General features: G+C 42.2%; 1 protein-coding gene across 1 annotated transcript; it reads left to right on the forward strand.

Annotated features, from left to right (window-relative positions):
• Nucleotides 1-6,811: 6,811 nt before the first annotated feature.
• LOC147620128 (putative pentatricopeptide repeat-containing protein At3g49142) lies at nt 6,812-11,162 on the forward strand. The gene is made up of 2 exons (XM_086772318.1): nt 6,812-7,041; nt 7,130-11,162. Exons 1-2 carry the CDS (start codon nt 6,915-6,917, stop codon nt 10,042-10,044), a joined length of 3,042 nt encoding a protein of 1,013 aa, XP_086628444.1. The 5' UTR covers nt 6,812-6,914; the 3' UTR covers nt 10,045-11,162.
• Nucleotides 11,163-24,651: the final 13,489 nt, after the last annotated feature.

Here is a 24,651-nt window from a genome sequence, read left to right on the forward strand (position 1 = left end):
AAGAATCTCCCTCTTTAATGCAACAGCCTACAGACATGTCAATGGCAGTATTGCAAAGTGTGTATTCCATTGGGATCATGTGTATTCCATTGGGATCAGAGTATCCGACATTTAATGAATTGTAGTAGGACATCTTTCCAAGAGGAGCTTAAAGTATTATGTCGCAAATGGAGAAGTGCTCCATCGGAGACTTCAACAAAACAATGCAAGCATGAGATTTGCAAGTTCTAGCATGCAAGTCATGCAAAAGAGAAAAGATGAGATACCTTCATTGGAAACATGGTTAGCTTGGTGGGAGGTTAGAGAGTTTCACTAGGGTGTCTTGTTTGTAACACATGATGACTCTGGTGTATTATGCCAACAACAAATTTGTCTGAACAAGCATGCAAGCATGCGTGCTAGTGTGGGTTGCAAGTCAAGAATCTCCCTCTTTAATGCAACAGTCTACAGACATGTCAATGGCAGTATTGCAAAGTGTCAAGTACAATGCATACTTGAAAGGCACTCGTTTGGGGACTGAAACAAGCATGCAAAAGTTCAACTAAACTGCTAAACGACTTGTTGATCTCACTCACTCTCTTTCATACAGGAGATGGGGGTGCATTCTCTAGAAATGCGTAGAGACCATGTGAAAAAAAGGAGTGTTCATAGAAAGTGGCCTTCTTTAGGAGATCCAAGAGTGGAGTTGGAAGATGATAGCCATATACCTGAGTATGTTACTTTTTTCTTCCTCATATGAATGCCTTTGATGGCCCGAGTGTATTGCACATCTGCTAGTACCCTTATGGTCTCTGGCTAAACAGTAATATATCATAGCATGACACAAGGCCACACATTCTGGCAGTTGGTCACAATGTCTACAAAGAAGGTTCTCGTACTTGAGGCCAATCAACTCTATGAGAAAACTCTCTTTAAATCTTCCCTTTCATTGTGTTCTAATGTGATAACCAAGCCTAGAGTAATAAGGACAATCGATGTTCGCATAATGCAAGTTACCTGAGCATCTATTGAACTGAACTTGTCCACCAGGGAAACAGTCAATTGAACATGTATTATATTCAACCCACTGATGACAATCATACTTTTGTTCCATCCCATACATTGTTGCTGATTTCTCCAAACATGGAGGTAGTTCAAATGCTACATACCCATCATAGACCCTAGGTAGCTCATCCTCCACACTTGCTTAACTTGTTTAACACTATGCAAAGCTACATGTAAACTACTGTTCAGAGCCAATGCTCTTATTAAATGCAGAACACTATTTACATTACCTCTGTAGTTGTTCACCTTGTCTAGATTAACAGGCTCCTCATTGTTTACCTTAGTAGTCACAACCAACCAACCAACCACTTTGTAAAACTGGTGCTACATGGCAGCAACAAGACTCAACCCCTCTTTTCTGTTTGAAAGCAACACTGGCTCAAGCTTTACTTCTTCACCTCCTAGCATCAGACGTCGCAAAGAAATATGCATTCCTTCCAAACCAAAATAAGTTTTCAGCTCTACTAAACCATTAGAAACTAGTCTGTCACTTGACATAAGCACTAGTTTTTGTCTTGGCTTTGGGCCGTACATGATAATATGGTACGACATTGGATTTATGCAAAAAGGCCAAACAAGAATGAAGAAAAAGAGAAGACGACCTTGCAGAGCAATCAAAAAAACATTTTTGAGGAAGGAGAGAGAACCATTAATAGGCTGGTTGATAATGAGTCATTAATTTAATATTTATATTACTAAAATTCAATTTTAACTAACCTATCATTGTGATGATAATAATGTAATAAATATTCTATAACTAACCTATCATTGTGATGATAATAATGTAATAAATTATTATTTTTATATGTCAGTATTAGATATGTATAAGAGTTTGATGGTATATAAATATTATTACACGATAATATCAATAGAATTATAGTAATTTTTATAAATGGTAACATATAATAATAATATTATTATATAAGTTTATAGTTTTATAATATTATAATATATAGTATATCAGTATATCAATATTATACTATAAATTTAATAGTACTATAGAAATTTATATAATTTACTATAGTAATCAGTAATTATAGTAATTATATTTCATTATAATAATAGTAATTATTGTATTTAGTAATTTTTAAAATAGTAATTATAATAATTTAATACTACTAATAATAATGATAATAGCAATTATTAAAAATGACAAACATGTGATGAAAGTAATTTTCATTCTAATTTCACTTAATACTAATAACTGTGAATTTATGTCAAAATTATTTATGTCGAATCTAAGTGTGATTTTTCATAGTTATTTATATCTATGTCCAAATTAGATTTTCTTAAAGCATAAGCCCAAAAACCGTACCCTTATAGTTATCGTGCTTTAAATAGCATTAAATGCACACACATTCCTTAATATTCTCTTTCATAACGTCAGATTTGCACATAACTCAATAAATAGAAACATTCAGAAGATTTATGCATCTCAACAAATTTCACAAAAATAACAACAAAAAAATTAAACTTATCTACTTATTGTCTCTTTTCTTTTTAACTAGGGCATCACTTTGGTTTGGAGATCTTTCTTCTTCCTTTCCTCAATGTCCTTTCTTCTTCGTGGTCTGGGGCTTCGATGCCACTGAAGAAGCTGGTTTCTAGGTGAGTGCCCTCTCTACTTCCTTTTTTCTTTGCATATCTTTTTCCTTTTAGGATTTTCAAGCTCTCCATGGCTATGTCCATGGCCATAAATATATTTTGAAAAATGCCCTGTGGGCAAGCCACATCGGTCTTCTTCCTTTCCTTAGTGTTCTTTCTTCTTCGTGGTCTGGGCTTCGATGCCGCTGAAGAAGCTGGTTTCTAGGAGAGTGCCCTCTCTACTTCCTTTTGTCTTTACATCTCTTTTTCCTTTTAGGGTTTTCAAGCTCTCCATGGCTCTCTCCATGGCAATAAAAATATATATAAAAACTCCTTGTGGGTAGACCGCGCCGACGTGGCCTACCCACATGGTGTTTTTTTAAATATTTTTGTGGCCATGGAGAGCTTGAGTCATTGAAAGCTTTAGGGCTTTGAAGGCCTTCACAAATTTTTTTTAAAAATGCCCTGTGGGCAGGCTAAGCCGGCGCGGCCTGCCCATAGGACATTTTTCTTAATTTTGGTGGCCATGGAGAGAGCAATGGAGAGCTTGAGTCATTGAGAGCTTGATGGCTTTGAGAGCCTTCACAAAATTAAAAAAAACGCCTTGTGGGCAGGCTGTGCCGGCCTGCGCAGTCTACCCACAAGGCGTTTTTTAATAATTTTGTGGCCATGAAGAGCTTGTCATTGAGAGCTTGATGGCTTTGAGAGCCTTCACAAAATTTAAAAAAACTCCATGTGGGCAAATTTTTGTGGCCATGGGGAGCTTGAGTCATTGAGAGCTTGAGGGCTTTGAAGGCCTTCAGAAAATTTTAAAAAACTCCCTAAGGGCAGGCCATAGTCTACACAGAGGGCGTTTTTTAAAAAACATTTGTTGCCATGGAGAGAGCTATGGAGAGATTGAGTCATTGAGAGCATGAGGGCTTTGAAGGCCTTTACAAATTTTTTTAAAAAAAGCCCTATGGGCAGGTTGTAGCCTGTCCATAGGGCGTTTTTTTAAATTTTTGTGGCCACCCATGGAGAGAGCTATTGAAAGCTTAAGGCCTTGAAGGCCTTCACAAAATAAAAAAAAATATCCTGTGGGCAGCGCTGCGGCCTGCCGAGAGGGCAGTTTTTAAAATTTTTGTGGCCAGAGAGCCATGGAAAGCTTGAGTCATTGAGAGTTGCATTGTAATAATAGTAATTATTGTATTTCATTATAATAATAGTAATTATTGTATTTCATTGTAATAATAGTAATTGTATTTCATTGTAATAATTATCAAAAATGACAAAAATGTGATGAAAGTAATTTTCATAGTAATTTCACTTAATAGTAATAATTGTGTATTTATGTCGAAATTATATATGTTGAATTTAAGTGTGATTTTTCATAGTTATTTATATCTATGTCAAAATTAGATTTTCTTAAAGCAAATCTTAAAGCACAACCACGAAAACCGTATCCTTATAGTTATCATGCTTTAAATAGCATTAAATGCACCTACATTCCTTAATATTCTCTTTCATAACGTCAGATTTGCACATAACTCAATAAACAGAAATGTTCAAAAGATTTATGAATCTCAACTAACAAGTACGAATTTCAAAAAAATAACAACAAAAAGCTTAAACTTATCTTATTGATTCTTTTCTTTTTAACTAGGATAATCAATTGGTCTGGAGATCTTTCTTCTTCCTTTCCTCATCAGTGTCCTTTCTTCTTTGTGGTTTGGAGCTTCAATGCCACCGAGGAGGCTGGTTTCCACGTGAGGGCCCTCTCTATTTCCTTTTGTCTTTGCATCTCTTCTTCCTTTTAGGGTTTTCAAGCTCTCCATGGCTCTCTCCATGGCCACAAAAATATTTAAAAAAATGCCCTGTGGATAGGTTGCGGCCTCGCGGCCTGGCCCACAGGGCATTTTTAAAACCTTTTGTGGTCATGGAGAGAGCTATGGAAAGCTTAAGTCATTTAGAGCTTGAGGCCTTGAAGGCCTTTACAAAATAAAAAAAAATGCCGTGTGGGCAGGCTACGCCGGTGCTCGTCGAAATTTGCAGTTGTATTCTGACTTGCGGATTCTGAACTGCAAATTCCGACCTACTGTTTTGAATCGGCAGATTGCGACTGGTGGATTCCAAAAGTTCAGCTTGTTGGATTGCCTTCATTCTTCCTCTAATCAGAAAGATAATACTATTGATGTCTCAAAGCCCTCAAGCTCTCAATGACTCAAGCTTTCCATGCCTCTCTCCATGGCCAGAAAACTAAAAAAACCGCCCTGTGGGCAAAAACCGCGGCGGTGCAGGGCATTTTTTGAAATTTTGTGAAGGCCTTCAAGGCCTCAAGCTCTCAATGACTCAAGCTTTCCATAGCTCTCTCCATGGCCACAAAAATAAAAAAAATGCCCACAGAAGCACGAGAGAGCCCTCCACATTGCTGCTGCACATAAGAGAATCTGGACCCTTCTTGTTGCAGATCAATATCCTACTCATACACACTCTCACACATGCGTAGACAAGAACACCAGAGTTCAAATCAAGCAAGGTAAGTGATAGGTAAGAAGAAGAGAGTAGAGAAGTTTACAATGCAAACTCTACTAATGATTAAGAGGTAAAAATGATGGAGTGGCTGGTGTCAAACAACTAAGAGATCTCCAGCAAGGGCTAATAACAACTACACTGCATGGAAGTTTACAGTGCAGACTCTACTAATGATTAAGAAGATCTAGAAGATTGTGATAGGTAAAGAAGCAAGACCAACCCATGGTGGAGAACAAAGGAATGATTGGGATAGAAGAGCAACTCAAGCTCAAGGCTTCATCAACATTAATGTCAATGACAACATGGTTGGATAGATTAGAAGTGCTGCAAGTGTAAAGGAAGCATGGGACATCTTGGCAAATATGTTTGAAGATAAAAGTACCATTACAACTATGCGTTTAAGGGCTACGCTTACTGACACTCCAAAGAATTCAAATGAAAGTGTACATGATTATCTACTAAAGCTCAGGAACATCCAAGATGAGCTTGTAGCAATGGGTGAAACAGTCAAAGATGAAGAGATGACACAAGCAATCCTCAAGGGAGTCAAGAAGGAGTACAAGCACTTTGTTACCTCTATTGCTATGAGAGAAAAGTTTCCTTCTTTTTCAGACCTTACATCCCTTCTATTGCTATGAGGGAAATGTTTCCTTCACTTGAAGACCTTACGTCCCTTCTACTTTAAGAAGAAGAGGGGTCATTGGAAGACACACCCAACTCAAGCAACAAGAATCATCACTTACAGTCTACAAAGGAAGAGGAAGATCCAACTTTAGAGGTAGAAGTGGAAGAGGAAGTGGACAATACCACAACTACAAACCTAAGAGTTCACATGAAGATTCAAACTCACCAAGTGAATCTACAAACTCATGGCAAACCATAATACCAAAGAGGAAGAAGCTATGGACAACGAATATGCAACTATTATGGCATTCTAGGCCATTGGGAAGGAGAATGCAAGAAGAAGCTAGTAGCAAATGGAAGACCCCAATCCACAAATAGACCAGCTAACAATCAAAGTTCAAACTATGCAATCTCAAGTTCAAATAACAGGTGTCTATCTAGTGCCTTACTTGTGGACATTCACATGTATTCCAAGCAGCGTCCACATTAAAAGAGTAGTTCAAATGCACCTTTGATCGAAATATCTCCAATCTTTCAAACTTGTATTGAGTAAATCTAGAAGCAAGGGGCCAAACTGGTGGTACTCTAAGAATAGGGGCATGATCTCTTCCTATAACCAAATTGAGCACACCTTGTCAGGCTCTCTCTCTCTCTCTCTCTCTCTCTCCCGTGGATGATCTCTTCCTACCACCAAACCGAGCACTTTAAAAATGTGTGTGTGTGTGAGAGAGAGAGAGAGAGAGAGAGACGAGATGAGACCACTTAACGTCGACTTTTTTGATCTAAAGAGACCAATCGATGGAGAGACTTGAACCCAGGTGGGTTCATGTCATCCCAAGGACAATTACACTAGCCAATCTATCACACTTGGGTGATAGAAAGGTAGTGCGAATTGTCCTCTTTTACACACACACTCACTTGAGACGAGACCGCTTAACGTCGACTTTTTTGATCTAAAGAGACCAATCGACGGAGAGACTTGAACCCAGGTGGGTTCATGTCATCCCAAGGGCAATTACAGTAGCCAATCTACATATGATTGGCTAGTGAGAGAGAGAGAGAGAGAGAGAGAGAGAGAAAGTTGCACTTAGGATGGTTTCACATATGATGTATGGACCATGTGACCATGGGAATATTTCGCGGGTGGAAGGATGCTGCAATGTTCGCCTCCTCAGGTAAAGCCTCCATTATGCAGCCTCGCCATCGTCACTGCTCCACTTGCAATTTCATCGCAGCTCCCCCTGCAAGGGCAAAAGCTTCAGGACCCCCAAATCTCAGGTATGCTTTACTCCTCTTCCTTCTATTCTTAAGAATCCCACTCCAAAGCAACCCTCTTCACTATGTTACTCTGTTGTTCTGATTGTAGATGGAGAGAAAATGCTATCTCCAGAGCGCGTGTACGTGCATACTACCAAGGAGTCTCTGTGGATGGAGAATTTGTCCAGTTCAGGTTGGGTGGAGGAGAAGAAGGCGGCCATTTGGGAGCAAGAACAGAATTGTTTGACCCATAGCTTGGATGAAGAGCTTGCGCAGTCTGTCTATGCCCCCTTTAAACTTCACATTCAAAATCAACAAGTACCATTAGGCCATGACTGGGAGATGATGAGCATTGAGGAGGCTCTTGGTACGTTGGGTCACATGCCTGAGCTCCCATGTATGGAGATCTTCATCTGCATCGTGCAGCAATGCAGGAAGCCAGAAAACCTAGAATACAGCAGACGCACCTATGTTTGTATATGTGGAAAAGGGTTGGAAGCTCATGGATTCCTTGGCAACTACATAGTAACTATGTTTGCAGATTGTGGAACTGTATCTGATGCCCACCGGGTTTTTAACAGGTTGGCTTCTCCGAATGAGCACTCACTGACTTCTCTACTCTCGGCATATACACAATGTGAACAACCACAGCAAGCCCTTACCTTGTTTGAGAAAATCCAAGGGAGTAGTCTACTCCCTAGCACCTACACACTTGTAGCACTACTAAAAGCTTGTGCCATGCTGAAGGATTTACAAAAAGGCCAAGAATTTCATGACAAGATCATGCAAATGGGATTTGAAAGAGTTCTTTATGTCGGCAACACTTTGGTCGGCATGTATGTCAATTGTGGTTCTCTTTCACAGGCACAGGAAGTCTTTGATAAGCTGCCAGTTCGAGACACTGTGTCATGGAATGCACTAATGGCAGGATATGTGGAACGTGGACTTGGCCAGGAAGTGCTGAATTGCTTGCAAACCATGGAGGTGGATGGTATCCCTTTAGATGCTGTCACGTATACTTGTATGGTGAAAGCTTGCAGCATCATAGGTGCCCTAGAGAAGGGCCAAGAAATGCACATGGACATTGCAAAGAAAGGTTATGAAATATACCACTCTATTGGGAAAACTCTGATCAGCATGTATGCCAAATGTGGCTTGGTTTTAGAGACACAGGATATTTTTGACAGGCTTCCCACCCGTGATGTTGTATCATGGACTGCACTAATTGCAGGATATGCCGACCATGGACCTGCTCAGGAAGCCTTTTACTACTTTCGTGAGATGCAACTGGAGGGTGTCTCTCCTAACGCTGTCACTTTTGCTTGCAGCATGAAAGCTTGTAGCAGCATCGGTGACATTGGAAAGGCCCAAGAAATACACATGGAGATAGCAAAAAAAGGATTCGAAAGAGAACTTTTGATTGGCAACACGTTAGTTTGTACATATGCCAAGTGCAATTCAGTTTTACAAGCACAGGAAGTCTTTGATAAGCTGCCTGCTCGAGATGTTGTGTCCTACAACGCAGTTATTGCAGGATATGCTGAAAATGGACCTGGTCAAGAAGCATTGAGATGTTTCAATCAGATGCAACTAGAAACTATTGCTGCTGATGCTGTCACCTATGCTTGCATCTTGAAGGCTTGTGGTAGCATAGGAGCCATAGAAAAGGGTCAAGAAACACATAAGGAGGTTGAAGATAGGGGGTACGAAAGAGATCTTCAAGTTGGCACCAGTTTGGTTGGATTTTACAGTAAATGTGGCTTGCTCTCAAAGGCACAAGAAGTGTTTGATAAGCTTCAAGTTCATGATGTGGTGTCATGGAATTTGCTTATTGCAGGATTTGCTGAACACGGACCTGGCCAGGAAGCACTGAAATGTCTTGAACAGATGCAGTTGGAGCAGGTCTCTGCAGATGCTGTCACTTTCACTTGCATGTTGAAAGCTTGTGGCACCATAGGAGCCATAGACAAGGGCCGAGGGATACACACAGAGATTGCACAAAAAGGTTTTGTAAAAGATTCTTCTATTAGCAACAGTTTGATCAGCATGTATGGCAAATGTGGCCTACTTTTAGAGGCACGGGATGTCTTTGACAAGATTTTGGTGCGAGATGTTGTGGCTTGGAGCCTAATGATAAAAGCATATGGCATAAACCATGAGGGTAAAATGGCCGTAAAGTGTTTTAAAGACATGCAACATGAGGGCACAAAGCCGGATGCTATTACCTTCTCATGCCTTATTAGTGCATGTAGTCATTCCAGTTTGGTTTCCGAGGGTCAGGAGTATTTTAAGGTAATGAGAGAGAAATACGGCATCACACCATCGACAGAACACTACACGTGTATGGTTGATCTTCTTTGTAGATCAGGGCTTCTGTATGAAGCAGAAAGGTTTCTTGAAATGTTGTGCCATCCACATGAAGACACCTGGGTAGCTTTGTTCAGTGCCTGCAAGACCTACGTCGAAGCAGAAGCAGGACTGAGATGCTTTCAGCAGCTTGTCCTGATGAACCCGGAAGTTGCGGCATGGTATGTGCTGATGGCAGATATCTATGCAAGTAGTGACAGGTGGGGTGATGCTTTCAAAGTAGAGGAGCTTAGGAAACATGCAGGGGCAAAGAAGAAACCTGCAACTGCAGTGATAGAGGTGAACAAGACAGTGCATGAGTTCACGGTGGGGAGCAATCAAAGCGAAGAAATTTCTGCTTTCTTGAAGAATTTTGGCTCATGGTTGAAGGAGGAAAGACATGTACCAAATGTGGATCTGGTCTTGAGACATGTTTCAGATGATAAGAAGGAAGCAACATTGTGTGAACATGCAGAGAAATTAGCCATTGCTTTTGGCATTCTCAACACTGCACAGGGAGAGACACTCCGTATCACAAAAAATTTAAGGATGTGCAATGACTGTCATAATGCAAGTAAGTTATTAAGCAAGATTGAGAGAAGGGAGATCATTCTTCGAGATGACACTTGCGTCCATCATTTTAAAGATGGCTTGTGTTCCTGTGGCGACATGTTTTGAACATGCAATTGCGATATCGATGAGAAGCACTTTCAACCTTTGCATTGCAGGGAGGGATATTATATAATGGATGCACTCCATCTAACCACTCACAGCACTGCATGTAATATTGTGATCACATGAACCAGGATGCTTAAAGGCCGTCTGCCTTCCCGATTCAATCTGGAATCGTGACCATTACATACATTGATATGTTTTCCCCAAAGAGGTATCGGACTAGTTCCCTAGAGCAAAATCGGAAGCTAGCGCCAGCCAGAGACTCATTTCCTATGGAAAGGTAACCCATGGCCTTTCCCAACCATCATGGTTGTGGGGAGTTGATGGAGACAGCAGAGGTGTGAGTGACTTTGTACGGTTTCCTGCAGCAACATGTCAGCGGGAAGAATGTATTATAGTGACGTCCTCTTTTTTCGTGCTGCAAAATGTCAGCACTCCTTGGAATCCTTTCTGCAGGCTATGTTTGTACATTTTCCTGAAAATCAAGGCATGCTGTTTGTACGGTTTTGATGCCCCCTGCAATGACCCACCCTCTCTTGATGGATAGGGTGGCTTATTATCTAACCACTTGGGCAAGAGTCCACCGACACATACATCAAACGTCAACTGTGCAATGATTACAATTTCTGCAGGCTATTGCTATGCATGAAGCTAGTCCCCGGGTTGTCAGTGGGGTGGTAGTGACAGAAGAAATGCAATTTCCTTGCTGAACTGATTCCTACTATGCAGAAATATATCTCGACTGTTGCTGAGCTGAGCATGTAAGTGATCAAGGAAGTTCTCCTGGTTTGGTCGGACTGAAGAGCAGCAGAAGATGAGCAAGAGAGGGTTTGTAGCCATCAACCAGGGAGAAACAGCTGCTAGATCACTATTGTTCTCAACAAGGAGTAGGGAAGTGTTCAAACTTGCCTCTTGTGACTTATTCCAAAAGCGAGGTGCAGGCTTGGAATCTGCCCACTCCCATAGTGGAAAGTGATGGCATGTCATTACAGTACCCCCCTCGCATTTGAAAAAAAGTGTGCACGCTTTACTAGGCGGGCGCCGACGACCTTTCCTCAGACCATAAGGTGTATAATTAAAAGAAAACAAGTAAATGACCTGCGCATTGCTACGGCATGAAATTTTTGCTTGTATGCATATGTGTGATTGCGTACGTGTGTATGCATCTATGTATGTGTATGTGTGTGCAGATGTGTGTGAGTGTGTGTACGCGCATGCGCGTGTGTATGTGTGTACGCTTGTGTATATGTATGCATGTGTATGTGTGCATGTCTATGTGTGACTCTCTCACATAGGCGTATATCTGTGTGTCTCTCTCACATGCATTCTCTCTCTATCTTTGTCACTTGCATAGACACAACCCTCTCAAACACGTGTGCATGTACTCTCTCTCTTCTCACATCCATCTCGCATACACTCATGTAGAAACTCTCTCTCTCTCTCTCTCTCTCTCTCTCGTTGAAATATACAAGTGAATAGGGTGTGTGTGGGAACAAGCTCTTGGATAGAGGCTGTAAAAGAGGAGATGTAATTGTGAAAGAACTTGTGAAAAGGTTAGAAGAATCTACTGGGAGAGAATAATGGGTAGCATGAGGGAATTTAGGAGTGTGGAGATATTCTGGGAGATAATCAGGGAAAAGAGAAGAGGTGGAGAGAATCAGGCAAAAGGTGGAGATATTCTGGAAGTTAATCATGGAGAAATCAATGGGATTTGATGCTTGATGTAAACTCTATAAATTGAGGCATAGCCCTAATGAGAATTTGCTGGTTTTTGAGTATCCATGCCTACATTAATCTATTTGCTAATTATTCACTAATTACGTCTTAATCATTTGCTAATCACTTTGTTAATGATGTTGATTCTAGTGTTTGATCCACCATAGCTCATCATTATGCTCAAATTTCAACATGGTATCAGAGCCATGCCTAGAATCAATCATATTTATGAGCCCATTAGTTAATTAATAAGAATTAGTAGATAATTAGCAAAAAAAATCAATTTTTTAGTAAGCTTTCACTTCTCCCCTTCACCCCCAGCCAGTGGAGGACTCCATTCTCCTTGCACACATAACATTAGGCTAAGCCCTCTTAGGTACTCATAGTAGACTCATAGGGCTACACACATCTCAAATCTTGTGGGCTAATTCAGCGCAGAACGTCGACGGGAGCTCGATTTGCAGGCTACGTTTTTCTAAGATGAACTGGTGATTTCTACTTCCACAGACCAAAGGTTTCTAATTCCTCTTAGCCCAAGGGGTAATCAAGCATGCTCTACAAGCTGGTGAAGTCAGAATTGAGTTTCATCAAGTCTACAGTGAGATCCAAGCTCTTCATCAAATCTGCAGGTGACTTTGGTAAAACAGAGATTAAGCTTTCAATATTTGGTCAAATCTTGTGTTTCTTGGCTTAATCCTCTACTAGACTCATTGCTATTGATGCCTTTGAAAGCATTTGAGCTCATTTGAAGTGGAAGGCACTAGATCTGAGCTCCCCGCATACTCTGTTTTCTGCACACAAAACAGGGCATTAATTTGCTAATCAGTGATTAATCAGTGCTAATCACTGTATTTTGGTACAATTGAGGGTTCAAATTAACCATTAGGTATCTGATACAGATCCCTAAAGCTTCAAATTTCAAATCGGAGTTGGTTTGATACTCCAACTATCCCGTACAAATTGGTTATCCTTAATTTAATGTAATTTCTAGTAAAATTGTGCTGATAAAATTGTGAAAATCATCATTTTGCATTTAACCCTTGGTTAATGCCTGTAAATCTCACTCAAATTCAAGATTATTCACAGCCAGAGTTGCATTTGGAATGTGCATGAGAATGAATGCTATACGCATTATGTATTGGGCACATTTTATCAGTGTAAAAATGGGAACAGACACTGTCCTTGTCCAGAATAAGGCAAGAGGTAAGACCTCCCGCATAAATTTGGGTTTGCATTGCATAATGATACAAAATAAACATAAAAAGCCCAAAGGAATTGTCAGCAAAACATTGAAACATGTTGCTCACATAGAGCAAAATGACCTGACGGACAAGCTCATGGCCCCAGCCATGAAAGAAGAAGAATATCTCTTTCCAAGAAGAGGATCCACACCAAGAAGAAAAGCTGAAAGAAGACATGGACACGAGAAGAGAAGCTGCCACAAGAAGAGAAGCTGCCACCACGAGAAGAGAAGCTGTCCCAAGAAGACTGAAAGAAGAGACGGACGCGTGGAGAGAAGCTGCCACGACAAGAAGACTGAAGACAAGAGAAGATGTGAGGCTCCAAAGAGTGAGGAGCCATGTGAAAATCTCTGAGAGAGAGAGAGAGAGAGAGAGAGAGAGCCCACAACCCAATGTAACCTGTCCCAATAAAGTAAAACCACCTCTGAGCCACCGATGATGTAGGCCACGTGGTAGATGTATGTGTGAGCACTTTAGTCAAGGTCGTAGGCACTTATAGTAGCCTTGGACACATATAGAGAGAGAGTGTCAAGGACTATGGAGTTTAGGGACTTGAGGCACTGGTCACGGACTGTCAAGTAAGAGAGAAACTTGATACAGGGTCCAGGTGTGCTGAGATAACTTGAGGGGAGGAGTAGACACTGATCGCGGACTACCAAGTAAGGGGAGGCAAACTTGGTATAGGGTCTAGGTGTGCTAGGATTATTCACTTGAGGGGAGGTGTTGAAATATACAAGTGAATAGGGTGTGTGTGGGAACAAGCTCTTGGATAGAGGCTGTAAAAGAGGAGATGTAATTGTGAAAGAACTTGTGAAAAGGTTAGAAGAATCTACTGGGAGAGAATAATGGGTAGCATGAGGGAATTTAGGAGTGTGGAGATATTCTGGGAGATAATCAGGGAAAAGAGAAGAGGTGGAGAGAATCAGGCAAAAGGTGGAGATATTCTGGAAGTTAATCATGGAGAAATCAATGGGATTTGATGCTTGATGTAAACTCTATAAATTGAGGCATAGCCCTAATGAGAATTTGTTGGTTTTTGAGTATCCATGCCTACATTAATCTATTTGCTAATTATTCACTAATTACGTTTTAATCATTTGCTAATCACTTTGTTAATGATGTTGATTCTAGTGTTTGATCCACCATAGCTCATCATTATGCTCAAATTTCAACATCTCTCTCTCTCTCACACACACACACACACACACACCATCCACGTGCACGTGTGACTGTGTATGTATTATGTGTGTGTGAATGTGCTTATATACAATAGTATTACTATAATATTATTATATATATATTTCTTAATTTTCTCATTTTATATATTTTTATTTATTGATTATATATTTATATTATATTATTATGTATATCTATATTAAAGTATCATATTTATAATATATTTTTTGTATATATGTATCTTTAATTTTTTGATTTGTACTTATGTGTTATTATATATATATATATATATATATATATATATATATATAAAACATTATATTATAATATATTAGTATAGATATAATATATATATTTATTTGATATCCTTATTATATGTGTACATATTTTTATTATATATATTTTATATTTATTTATTATATATCTTTATATTTTTATACTATATTATTTATTTAAATTTTCTTCTCTCAACATATCTCTGCACTCCTCTCTTAGTTCCCCTATTCCTCCTCTCTCCCTCCATGTATTCCTCTCTCTCTCTCCCCTTGTTCAATGTGTGGCCTTTACTCTCTCTCTCTCTCTCTCTCTCATGTGTCCCAACACATGGGTCCATCCCTCCCCCTTTTTCCCTACCTCAACAGTATAGATAGATATATTATACGTATATACATATTTAACATATGTATGTGTATTTATAATTGTTCTCTATTGGCAGTCATCTCCTGTCTGTACTATAGGGAGTGAGGGCCTTTGTTGTGGGTGTGTATTTATAATTGTTCTCTATTGGCAGTCATCTCCTGTCTGTACTATAGGGAGTGAGGGCCTTTGTTGTGGGTGTGCTCGCCCAGATACGTGTTTTTTCAATTTTTCCTCATTGTCCACATTTTTCCCCAGTTTTGCTAGTCGTGGGGGGGGACCCTCAGAGCTGGCCAACTGTTTTTCTCTAGGCCGACTTGATCTGCATGCTGCCTGACCTGTTTTGGTCTTGGCTGACTGGTCATCTGCTGCTGTGGCCAATTGGAGGTTTTGCCAGTCGTGGGCTCTCATAGGGTTGTTGGCCTGTTTTTGGCTGGCTGACCAGCAGCCCGGGGTGGTATAAATACCACCCTTGCTCCCCACACTTATTTGTATCTTTTTGTACTGTATCTAGTGTATATAGCAGAGTTTATACAGCTTCTCTCTCTCTACACTTCTGCGTTTTCTCTCTCACAGCAGTTGTCTCATTTCCGTTGGGCATTTCGACATGGTATCAAAGTCCGAGGTGGCTTGAAGCTTGGAGACAGTGAGAGCTTGAGGGTGTGTTGTTTTATGGTGCTGATTGGAGAATTTTTTGGCTGTTCGAGACTTGGAGAAACAGGTAGAAGGTGGCCATCATTGCTAGACAGCCACCTTGCATAGTGTTTGCAGCCTCTTCTTCATTTTTTTTCCACCCACCCTCCCTTCACAAGACCTCGTGAATCCTTGAGATGGCAGATTTGCTTCAAATGGCTGAGAAGCATGTGAAGATCCCCACCCTCCCGACATTCCCGGTGGACCAACAGTTGGACGGGATCAATCATGGCATATGGAAAGTAATGATGGTGTCTTTCTTAGAGTCTTATGATTTGGCTGATTTCATTGTGGTTGGAGTTCCACGGCTAGAGTTGCAGGAGGGTGAGATTTTACCTTCTACTAGAAAAGAGCGGGAGGCTCAAGCACAGTTGTGCGATCGTGTCAATGCCCGTGTGTGTTCTTTCATCTTCCTTAATTGCACATCCCAAGTGATCAATCACATCAAACACATGACGTTGGCTCAAGGGATTTGGCAGCACTTGGCTTCTTTGTATAACAGGGAATCACCTATGAAGTGGATTTCCTTGGAAGTGCAGATGCGAGTGATGAATCCTGCAAAGTCTTTGATGATGAGGGAGCACATCAATAAACTCGAGGCTCTTCAGAGCAGGAGGTTCTTCATGCTAGGAAGGAGATATCTTCAGAGGATATGGCCATCACTTTGCTGTCTCATCTCACTCCTTAGTATTCAACTTTCTATTCTTCTTTGATCACCAGTGGGAGGCTCAGCACCATCATGTGGGAGGAGCTTGTGCCAATGGTTTTGGATCAGGAAGAGCGGTTTACGAACCCTCCATAGGGCAGAGGTTCTGAGGCTCTGATTGGCCAACGGTCGAAAGGCCGCAACAACAATAACAACAAGGGCGAAGGAAAGTCTTCACCGACGAAGTCTTCAGAGAAGAAGCCTGACTCAATGCGTGATGCTTTGAAGGCCGGACGGACCTGTAACCATTGTGGCCAGAAGGGTCACTTTTGGAGGAAGTCTCCTTAGCGGAGTACTGAGAAAATTGTTGATTCTTCAATTGCAACTTCAAAGACTCGAGCTTTCGTGCACTTGGAGATTATGAACACAAATGCTTCATCTTCTTTGAGCACAGAGGCAGTTGGTCTCACCGCTAGGGATACTCAGGAGTGGATTCTCAATAGTGGTGCTTCCAGGCACATGAGTCCTTTCCGAGAGTTATTACAAGATTTTTGACGGTAGACAATTTACATCTTCATTGGTGACAAATCCACTATCCCGATTCACAATGAGGGTATGTTGGAGATTATTCCCGATGGCAAAGGGGGGAAGAATTCCTCCCAAGTTCTTTATGTCCCATTCCTCGGTTTTTATCTTTTGTTAGTGCATGAGGTTTGCAAGGGTGGCATACGGATGGAGTTTGATGAGCATTTTGTTGCTCTCCAGGACAAGGACAAGGACAAAGCAACATGCCAGGTTGTTTGGGAAGGAGGAGTGGAGAATGTGATCTACAAACTCTCAGCACTCTCTTCTTTGGTAGGTACTCAGCACTCTCTTCTTTGACAGGTACTCAGCTTGGTGATTTGTGGCATTTATGTTTTGGCCACTTGAATGTGGATGCACTAAGGCGGGCTTTCCGGGACCAGATGGTGGATGGTTTGCTAGATGTTGGCAGCAGGCAAGGACAATGTAGTTCTTGCATTCGTGGTAAGCAGTACACGGAGTCTTTTCCGAAGCAGGCTACTAGGTGGGCTTCGAATACTTTGGAGTTGGTACACAATGACTTGTGTGGACATATGCAAACCCCATATTTGGAAGGTTCCTTGTACTTCATGTTGCTTGTGGATGATTGTAGTAGATTTATATGGGTTTATTTTCTTTCTTAGAAGGACTAAGCCTTTGCTTGGTTTTTGAAGGAGTGCATGTTATGGTGGAGAAGGAGTCTGGATTGCAAGTGAAGACTCTTTCGGCTGACAAAGGATGGGAGTTTTCTTCTAATGCTCTTGTGTGGTTTTGTGCGGAGCATGGCATCAAGCGGGAGTTGGCCAGTACAAGATCGCCTTCAGAGAATGGAGTAGATGAACATAAGAACCGGACTATCGTGGTGATGGTGAGGACGATGCTGGAGCATCGTGATCTTCCTCGTCCACTTTGGGGAGAGGCTGTGGCTACGTCTGTCCATACCCTTAACCGATCTTTGATGACTTCAATACCTAAGATGACTCCATATGAGACTTATTTTGGTAGGAAACTAGATGTCTCCCATTTTTCGTATTTTTGGGAGTGATGCCTATGTTCACATTCCAAAGAAGAAGAGGGGGAAGCTTGACTCGAAGCTTGTATTTGTGGGATATAACTCTCTTTCCAAAGGCTACAAGTTGTATGACCTAGAGCGGAATGAGGTTGTTTTTAGCAGGGATGTTGTCTTTGATGAGCATGTTCCAGCTTCCACTGCTGATGAGCCACCAGTTCTTGGAGAACCAGATGAGTATGAGGATGATGCCCAGGCTATTGTTCTAGCTAGCCAGCCTCAATTAGTTGTAGAGGTTGAGCCCGAGGTTAGAGATGGGCCCCAGCAGGAGGCTTTGCATTCTATTCAAGTACCAAAGTGGTTGTTGGACACCATTCGGGAGTCAGGTGTTACGGAGTATCTCTCCAAGTGGACCACATAGGATGGACCTCAAAGTTCGCACATAGTTTGTGATAAAAGTCAATCAGAGGAGCTGTTACAAGTGAACTATGCTTTGATGTCTCGTATGATTCAGGACAAAGAGCCCACTTCCGTTAAGGAAGCTCTTTCCCAAGAGACTTGGAGGAAAGCCATGCAAGTGGAACTTGAAGCCATTGAGAAGCATAACACTTCGGAGTTGGTTCCGCGACCATCAAAACGGTCAGTCATTGGTGTCAAGTGGGTCTATAAGACTAAGTATACATTTGATGGGTTGGTGGACAAGCACAAGGCTAGACTTGTGGCTAAGGGCTATGCTTAGCATCCTGGCATCGACTATGATTCGGATAGTTATTTCCCTTACCTGTTCTCAGCGGTGGCTGGCATATCAGATGGATGTAAAATCTGTGTTCCTTAATGATGATTTGCAGGAGAAGGTGTATGGTGAGCAACCTCTAGGCTTTGAGGTTTCAAGATGAAAGGGGATGGTTTACAGGTTATGGAAGGCCTTGTATGGTCTTAAACAGGCTCCCAAGGCTTGGAATCAGAAGATTGATTCTTTCTTTCTTAGAAAGGGTTTCCAAAGATCAGTTGCAAATCCAAACTTGTATCTCTTTCGAGAACGCGGTATGATCACCTTGATTATCCTTTATGTGGATGATCTTATTCTCACTGGTGATCATGAGGAGCACATAGCTATGATGAAGGTTGCCTTGTCAAAGGAGTTTGAGATGACGGATTTAGACTTACTCCATTTCTTTTTGGGATTGGAGATTTGGCAGACCCAGGGGGGTTTCTTTGTTTCTCAGCAGCAGCGGTATGTTCATGAGTTGCTGGAGGCCTTTGGGTTGGAGAACTGCAAGCCTATTTCTTCACCGATGGACCCGAATACCAAACTTACAGTTAATGATCCTTGTGAGCAGGCCGATGCCTCCTTGTATCAGAAGCTTGCTGGTTCATTGATTTGGTTCTGAACACCAGATTTAACTTGAGTTTTCTAGTGGGGCTGTTGAGCTCATTCATGCAGGCACCTTTGAAGACTCATTGGGATGCAAGATTTCATTGTTAGAATATGCAGCAGAAATGATAACCAAACTTGGGTTGACAAGAGCAAGTAGAATGCAGAAAATAGATAGCACAAGAAACACATAGAAATAGGTGTGTAAACTCTTCTCTATACACAAGATCCCGCAAATAACTGAATGAGAAAGTGGTGGAGGGCATGGGGCCTATTTATATGCCCCATGCATGCAGTCGGCTAGTGCTGGTGGCTCTCCACGACTGCATGAAGCAGTCGGCCAGTAGTAGAAAACTCCACGACTGCATAAAGTAAGTCGGCCAGCAGTAAAATACTCCACGCTTGCTGATTGGGCAGTCGGCCAGCCACCAGAAGCTCTTGCCAACATCTGGCTCGGAGCCTGCTTAAGACCATACAAGGCCTTACGTAACCTGTAAACCATCCCTTCAGATCTTGGAACAATAAAGCCTGGAGGCTGCTCAACATACATCTCCTCCTGCAGGTCACCATTAAGGAACGCATCCATTTGATACACGGGCCACCTCTGAAAAGAAGCAAGGGCAAGAACGGTCCGAATCGTGGACATCCGTGCTGTCGGTGCAAAGGCATCCTTGTAGTCGATGCCTGGCCCGTTGAGCATAACCTTTAGCCACAAGTCTGGCTTTGTGTTTGTCCACCGACCCATCAGACGCATATTTGGTCTTAAAGACCCATTTGATACCAATGAGACTGACCGCTTCGACGGCCTTGGAACCAACTCCCAAGTGTTGTTCTTCTCGATGGCATCAAGTTCCACCTGCATGGCTTTCCTCCAAGTATCCTGTGAAAGGGCTTCCTTTACGACAGTGGGCGCCTTGTCCCGCATAATACGAAACATCAAAGCATAGTTCACCTGAAGAAGCTCTGATGTATTGCTTTTATCTCAGACTCTGTGTGATCTTCGAGGGCCGTCCTCTGTGGTCCACTCGGAGGGTAACTCCGTGACACCTGACTCCCGAAGGGTGTCTAACAACCACCTAGGTACTCGAACAGATCATGGAGCCTCCTATGGTCGTGGGGGCTCTACTCCAGCTGCGGGCTCAACCTCCTGTAGTACTGATTGAGGTTGATCAACTGGAATGATGGTCTGGGAATCATCATCAGACTCCTCTGGATCTCCAAGAAGTGGCGACTCCTCGACAGTGGATACTAGAACATGCTCGTTAAAGACCACATCCCGGCCGACAACGATCTCGTTCCTGTCTGGATCATACAATCTGTATCCCTTGGAAAGAGAATTATACCCCACAAATACAAGCTTGTGGGACTTGGAGTCAAGCTTCCCCCTCTGCCTCTTCGGAATATGTACATACGCGTCACTCCCAAAGACACGGAAGTGCGAGACATCGGGTTTCCTACCAAAGTATGCCTCAAATGGAGTCATATGGGGTACTAAAGTCGTCGGAGATCGGTTGAGGGTATGGATAGTCGTTGCCACAGCCTCTCCCCAAAGTGGACGAGGAAGATCACGATGCTCCAACATGGTCCTCGCCATCTCCACCACAATCCTGTTCTTGCGTTCGACAACTCCATTCTCCGAAGGCGATCCTGTATTGGCCAGTTCCCTTTTGATGCCATGATCTGCACAAAATCTGAGAAATACAGTCGAGGAGAATTCACCTCCTTTATCAGCCCTGAGAGTCTTGACCTGAAATCCAGACTCTTTCTCCACCATCACGTGCCAATCCTTGAACCGAGCAAAAGCTTGGTCCTTCTGGGAAAGAAAGTAGACCCACGTGAATTTGGTACAATCATCAACAAGCAGCATAAAGTAGAGAGATCCTCCCAAAGATGGTGTCTGCTGAGGTCCACACAAGTCAGTGTGAATCAACTCCAATGGTTTCGAAGCCCGCCTGGAAGCCTACTCGGAAAGGATTCCCTGTGCTGCTTACCACGTATGCAAGAACTGCAACGTCTTTGCCTACTACCAACATTTGGCAAGCCAACCACCATCTGGTCTCGGAAAGCTCGCCTCAATGCATCCACATTTAAGTGGTCAAAACGAAAGTGCCACAAATCTCTGACCTGAGAACCACGACGAGGAGAGTGCAGAGAGCTTGTAGATACCATTCTCCAACCGCATTCCCAAACAACCTGGCCAGTCTCACGGTCCCGTAGAGAAACTGAATGCTCCTCAAATTCCACCCGAAAGCCAGTCTTGCATACTTCATGCACTGACAGAAGATGAAAACCCAGAGCAGGGACATAAAGAACACGGGAAGCATGCTTGCCCCCCTTGCTGTCGGGAATAATCTCTCTATCCGGCCTTTACTATGTATCGGAATAGTGGAGTTGTCGCCAATAAAGATGCGACCTGACTGTCGTTTCAGATCCAGAAAGAAGTCACGGGCTGGGGTCATGTGCCTGGAAGCACCACTGTCAAGAATCCATTCCCGGGTATCCTTCGTGGTGAAGCCAACTGCCTCCTCGCTCGAAGATGATGAAGCGTCGGAGTCCATCATCTTTAAGTGCACAAATGCTGGAGTCTTTGCAGCTGAGGCTGAGGAATCAGCACTCTTCCCTGTCCGCTTAGGACACTTCCTCTAGTAGTGGCCTTTCTCACCACAATCATTGCAGAATCTTTCGGCCTTCAGCTTCTCTCGTTCCGAGTCAGGCTTCTTCTCAGAAGACTTCTTCGGTGAAGCCTTCCCTTTTGCCCTTGTGTTGTTATTCCGGCCTTTCGACCGTTGGCCAGTTAAGGCCTCTGAACCACCGCTATGAGGAGGGTTCGTGAAACATTCCTCCTGGTCCAAGACCATTGGCACAAGCTCCTCCCAGGTAATGGTGCTGAGCCTACCACTCGTAATCAACAACTTGGGTTGACAAGAGCAAGTAGAATGCAGAAAATAGACAGCATAAGAAACACAGAGAAATAGGTGTGTAAACTCTTCTCTATACACAAGATCTCGCAAAATAACTGAATGAGAAAGTGGTGGGGGGCATGGGGCCTATTTATATGCCCCATGCATGCAGTCGGCCAGTGCTGGTGGCTCTCCACGACTGCATGAAGCAGTCGGCCAACAGTAGAAAACTCCACGACTGCATAAAGCAAGTCGGCGAGCAGTAAAATACTCCACGCTTGCTGATTGGGCAATCAGCCAGCCACACGACTGCTGAATGGACAGCCGGCCAGCCACTAGAAGCTCCTGCCAACATCTGGCATCCATCCACACCATCGAAAAATGGAGAAAAATAGGAAAAAAATACGGGGAGTTAGGAAAAATGATAAAACACCTATACAAGGTGGGCACACCAACAATAGAGGCCCTGGTGTATAAATATATCTGCAGGGTGCGAAGGATCTTGGACTCTTCTATGTTACTAAAGGGGGAACGAAGGACCGAGTCAGACTTCGAGGTTGGAGTGACTCAGATTGGGGAGGAGATCTAGACACGAGGAGATCTACATTAGGCTATGGATTTACCCTTGGCTCAGGTGCTATTTCTTGGAGCAGCAAGAGGCAGCCAACTATCGCCTTATCTTCTACAGAGGCAAAGTACCGGACTTGCTTGCGAGGTTGTGTGGCTGCGGAGGTTACTTTGGTGAGATTGGGTTTCCATAGAGGAACCCACGATCATCTAGTGCGATAAACCAGAGATGTATAGTTATTACTTGGAACCTGATCTTCCATGCCCGAACCAAGCACATAGAGATACAATATCACTTGGTTCGTGAGAAGATTTTGGCTGGTGACATCTTCCTTATATATTGTTCAATGGAGGACAATGTAGCAGACCTCTTCACAAAGTCTCTACCTCAGGTGATGCTCTATCAACACTCCATCTCAATGGGGTTGGTTCGACATCTAGGAGTTGAGAGGGGGTTTTAGTAGTCATCTCCTATCTATACCATAGGGAGTGAGGTCCTCTATTGTGGGTGCGCTTGCCCGGATAGGTGTTTTTTCCATTTTTTTTATCATTGCCCACATTTTTTCCTAGTTTTGTTAGTCGTGGGGGGGACCCTTAGAGCTAGCCGACAGTTTTCTCCACGATGACTTGATTTGCATGCTGTCTGACCTGTTTTGGTCTTGGTCAACTAGTCATCTGCTGTGCTGGGGCTGACTCGACCAGCAGCCTAGGGTGGTATAAATACCACCTTTTCCCCCCACACTTCTTTGTATCTTTTTTGTATCGGATCTAGGGTATATAGCAGAGTTTATACAGCTTCTCTCTCTCTCTCTCTCTCTACACTTCTATGTTAGCCGAAAGGGAGGTACAAGCTTCAAATCTGCCCACTCCCATAGTGGGAAGTGATGGCATATTATTACAGTACCCTCCTCGCATTTGAAAAAAAAGTGTTTGCACTTTACTTGGTGGGTATGAGTTTGAATCGATAACCCTCTTTCCCTTTCCTCACACCATAACATGTACAACCCTTTCCTCAGACCATAATGTGTATAATTAAAAGAAAACAAATGAATGACCCGCACGTTGCTATGGCACGAAGTTTTTGCTTGTGCGCATATGTATGTGCGTACGCAAGTGTGATTGCGTACGTGTGTGTCCATCTATGCATATGTGTATGTGTGTGCAAACGTGTGTGTGTGTGTGCATGTGTGTGTGTGTGCGTGTTTATATATGCCTATGTGTATTTGTGTGTACGTGTGTGTGTTTAATATGCGTGTGTGTATTTGTGTGTATGTGTGTATGTGCGCGCATGTATGCATATGTCTATGTGCATAGACGTATATCCATGTGAGTCCCTCTCACATGCATTCTCTCTATCTTTGTCACATGCACAGACACAACCCTCTCACACACATATACGTGCACATGCACTGTCTCTTCTCACACTCGTCTCGCACACTCACATGTAGAAACTCTCTCTCTCTCTCTCTCTCTCTCTCTCTCTCTCACACACACACACACACACACACACACACACACACACCCTCCACATGCACGTGTGACTGTGTGTACACATTATGTGTGTGTGAATGTGCTTATATGCAATAGTATCAATATAATATTAATATATATATATTTCTTAATTTCTCATTTTGTATATTTTTACTTATTGATTATACATTTATATTATATTATTATCCATATTATAATATATTTATTGTATATATGTATCCTTAATTATCTTATTTGTACTTGTGTTATTATATATATATATATAACATTATATTATAATATATTAGTATAGATCTAATATATATATTTATTTGATATCCTTACTTATTATATGTTTGCATATTGTTATTATATATTTTTTATACTTATTTATCATATATCTTTATATTTTTGTATTCTCTCTCTCTCTCTCTCTCTCTCTCACACACACACACACACACACACACACACACACACACACACACACATACATAGATCTCTCTCTCTCTCTCTCTCTCTCTCTCTCTCTCTCTCTCTCACACACACACACGCACACTGCCGCACATCTATTGATACACACTCTCCTCCCTCCACATACGCTCTCTTATACATAGAAATTC

This window comes from Cibotium barometz, chromosome 32 (genome assembly GCF_041138505.1).
Source record: "Cibotium barometz isolate CiBa-2024 chromosome 32, ASM4113850v1, whole genome shotgun sequence".
Lineage (NCBI taxonomy): Eukaryota > Viridiplantae > Streptophyta > Polypodiopsida > Cyatheales > Cibotiaceae > Cibotium > Cibotium barometz.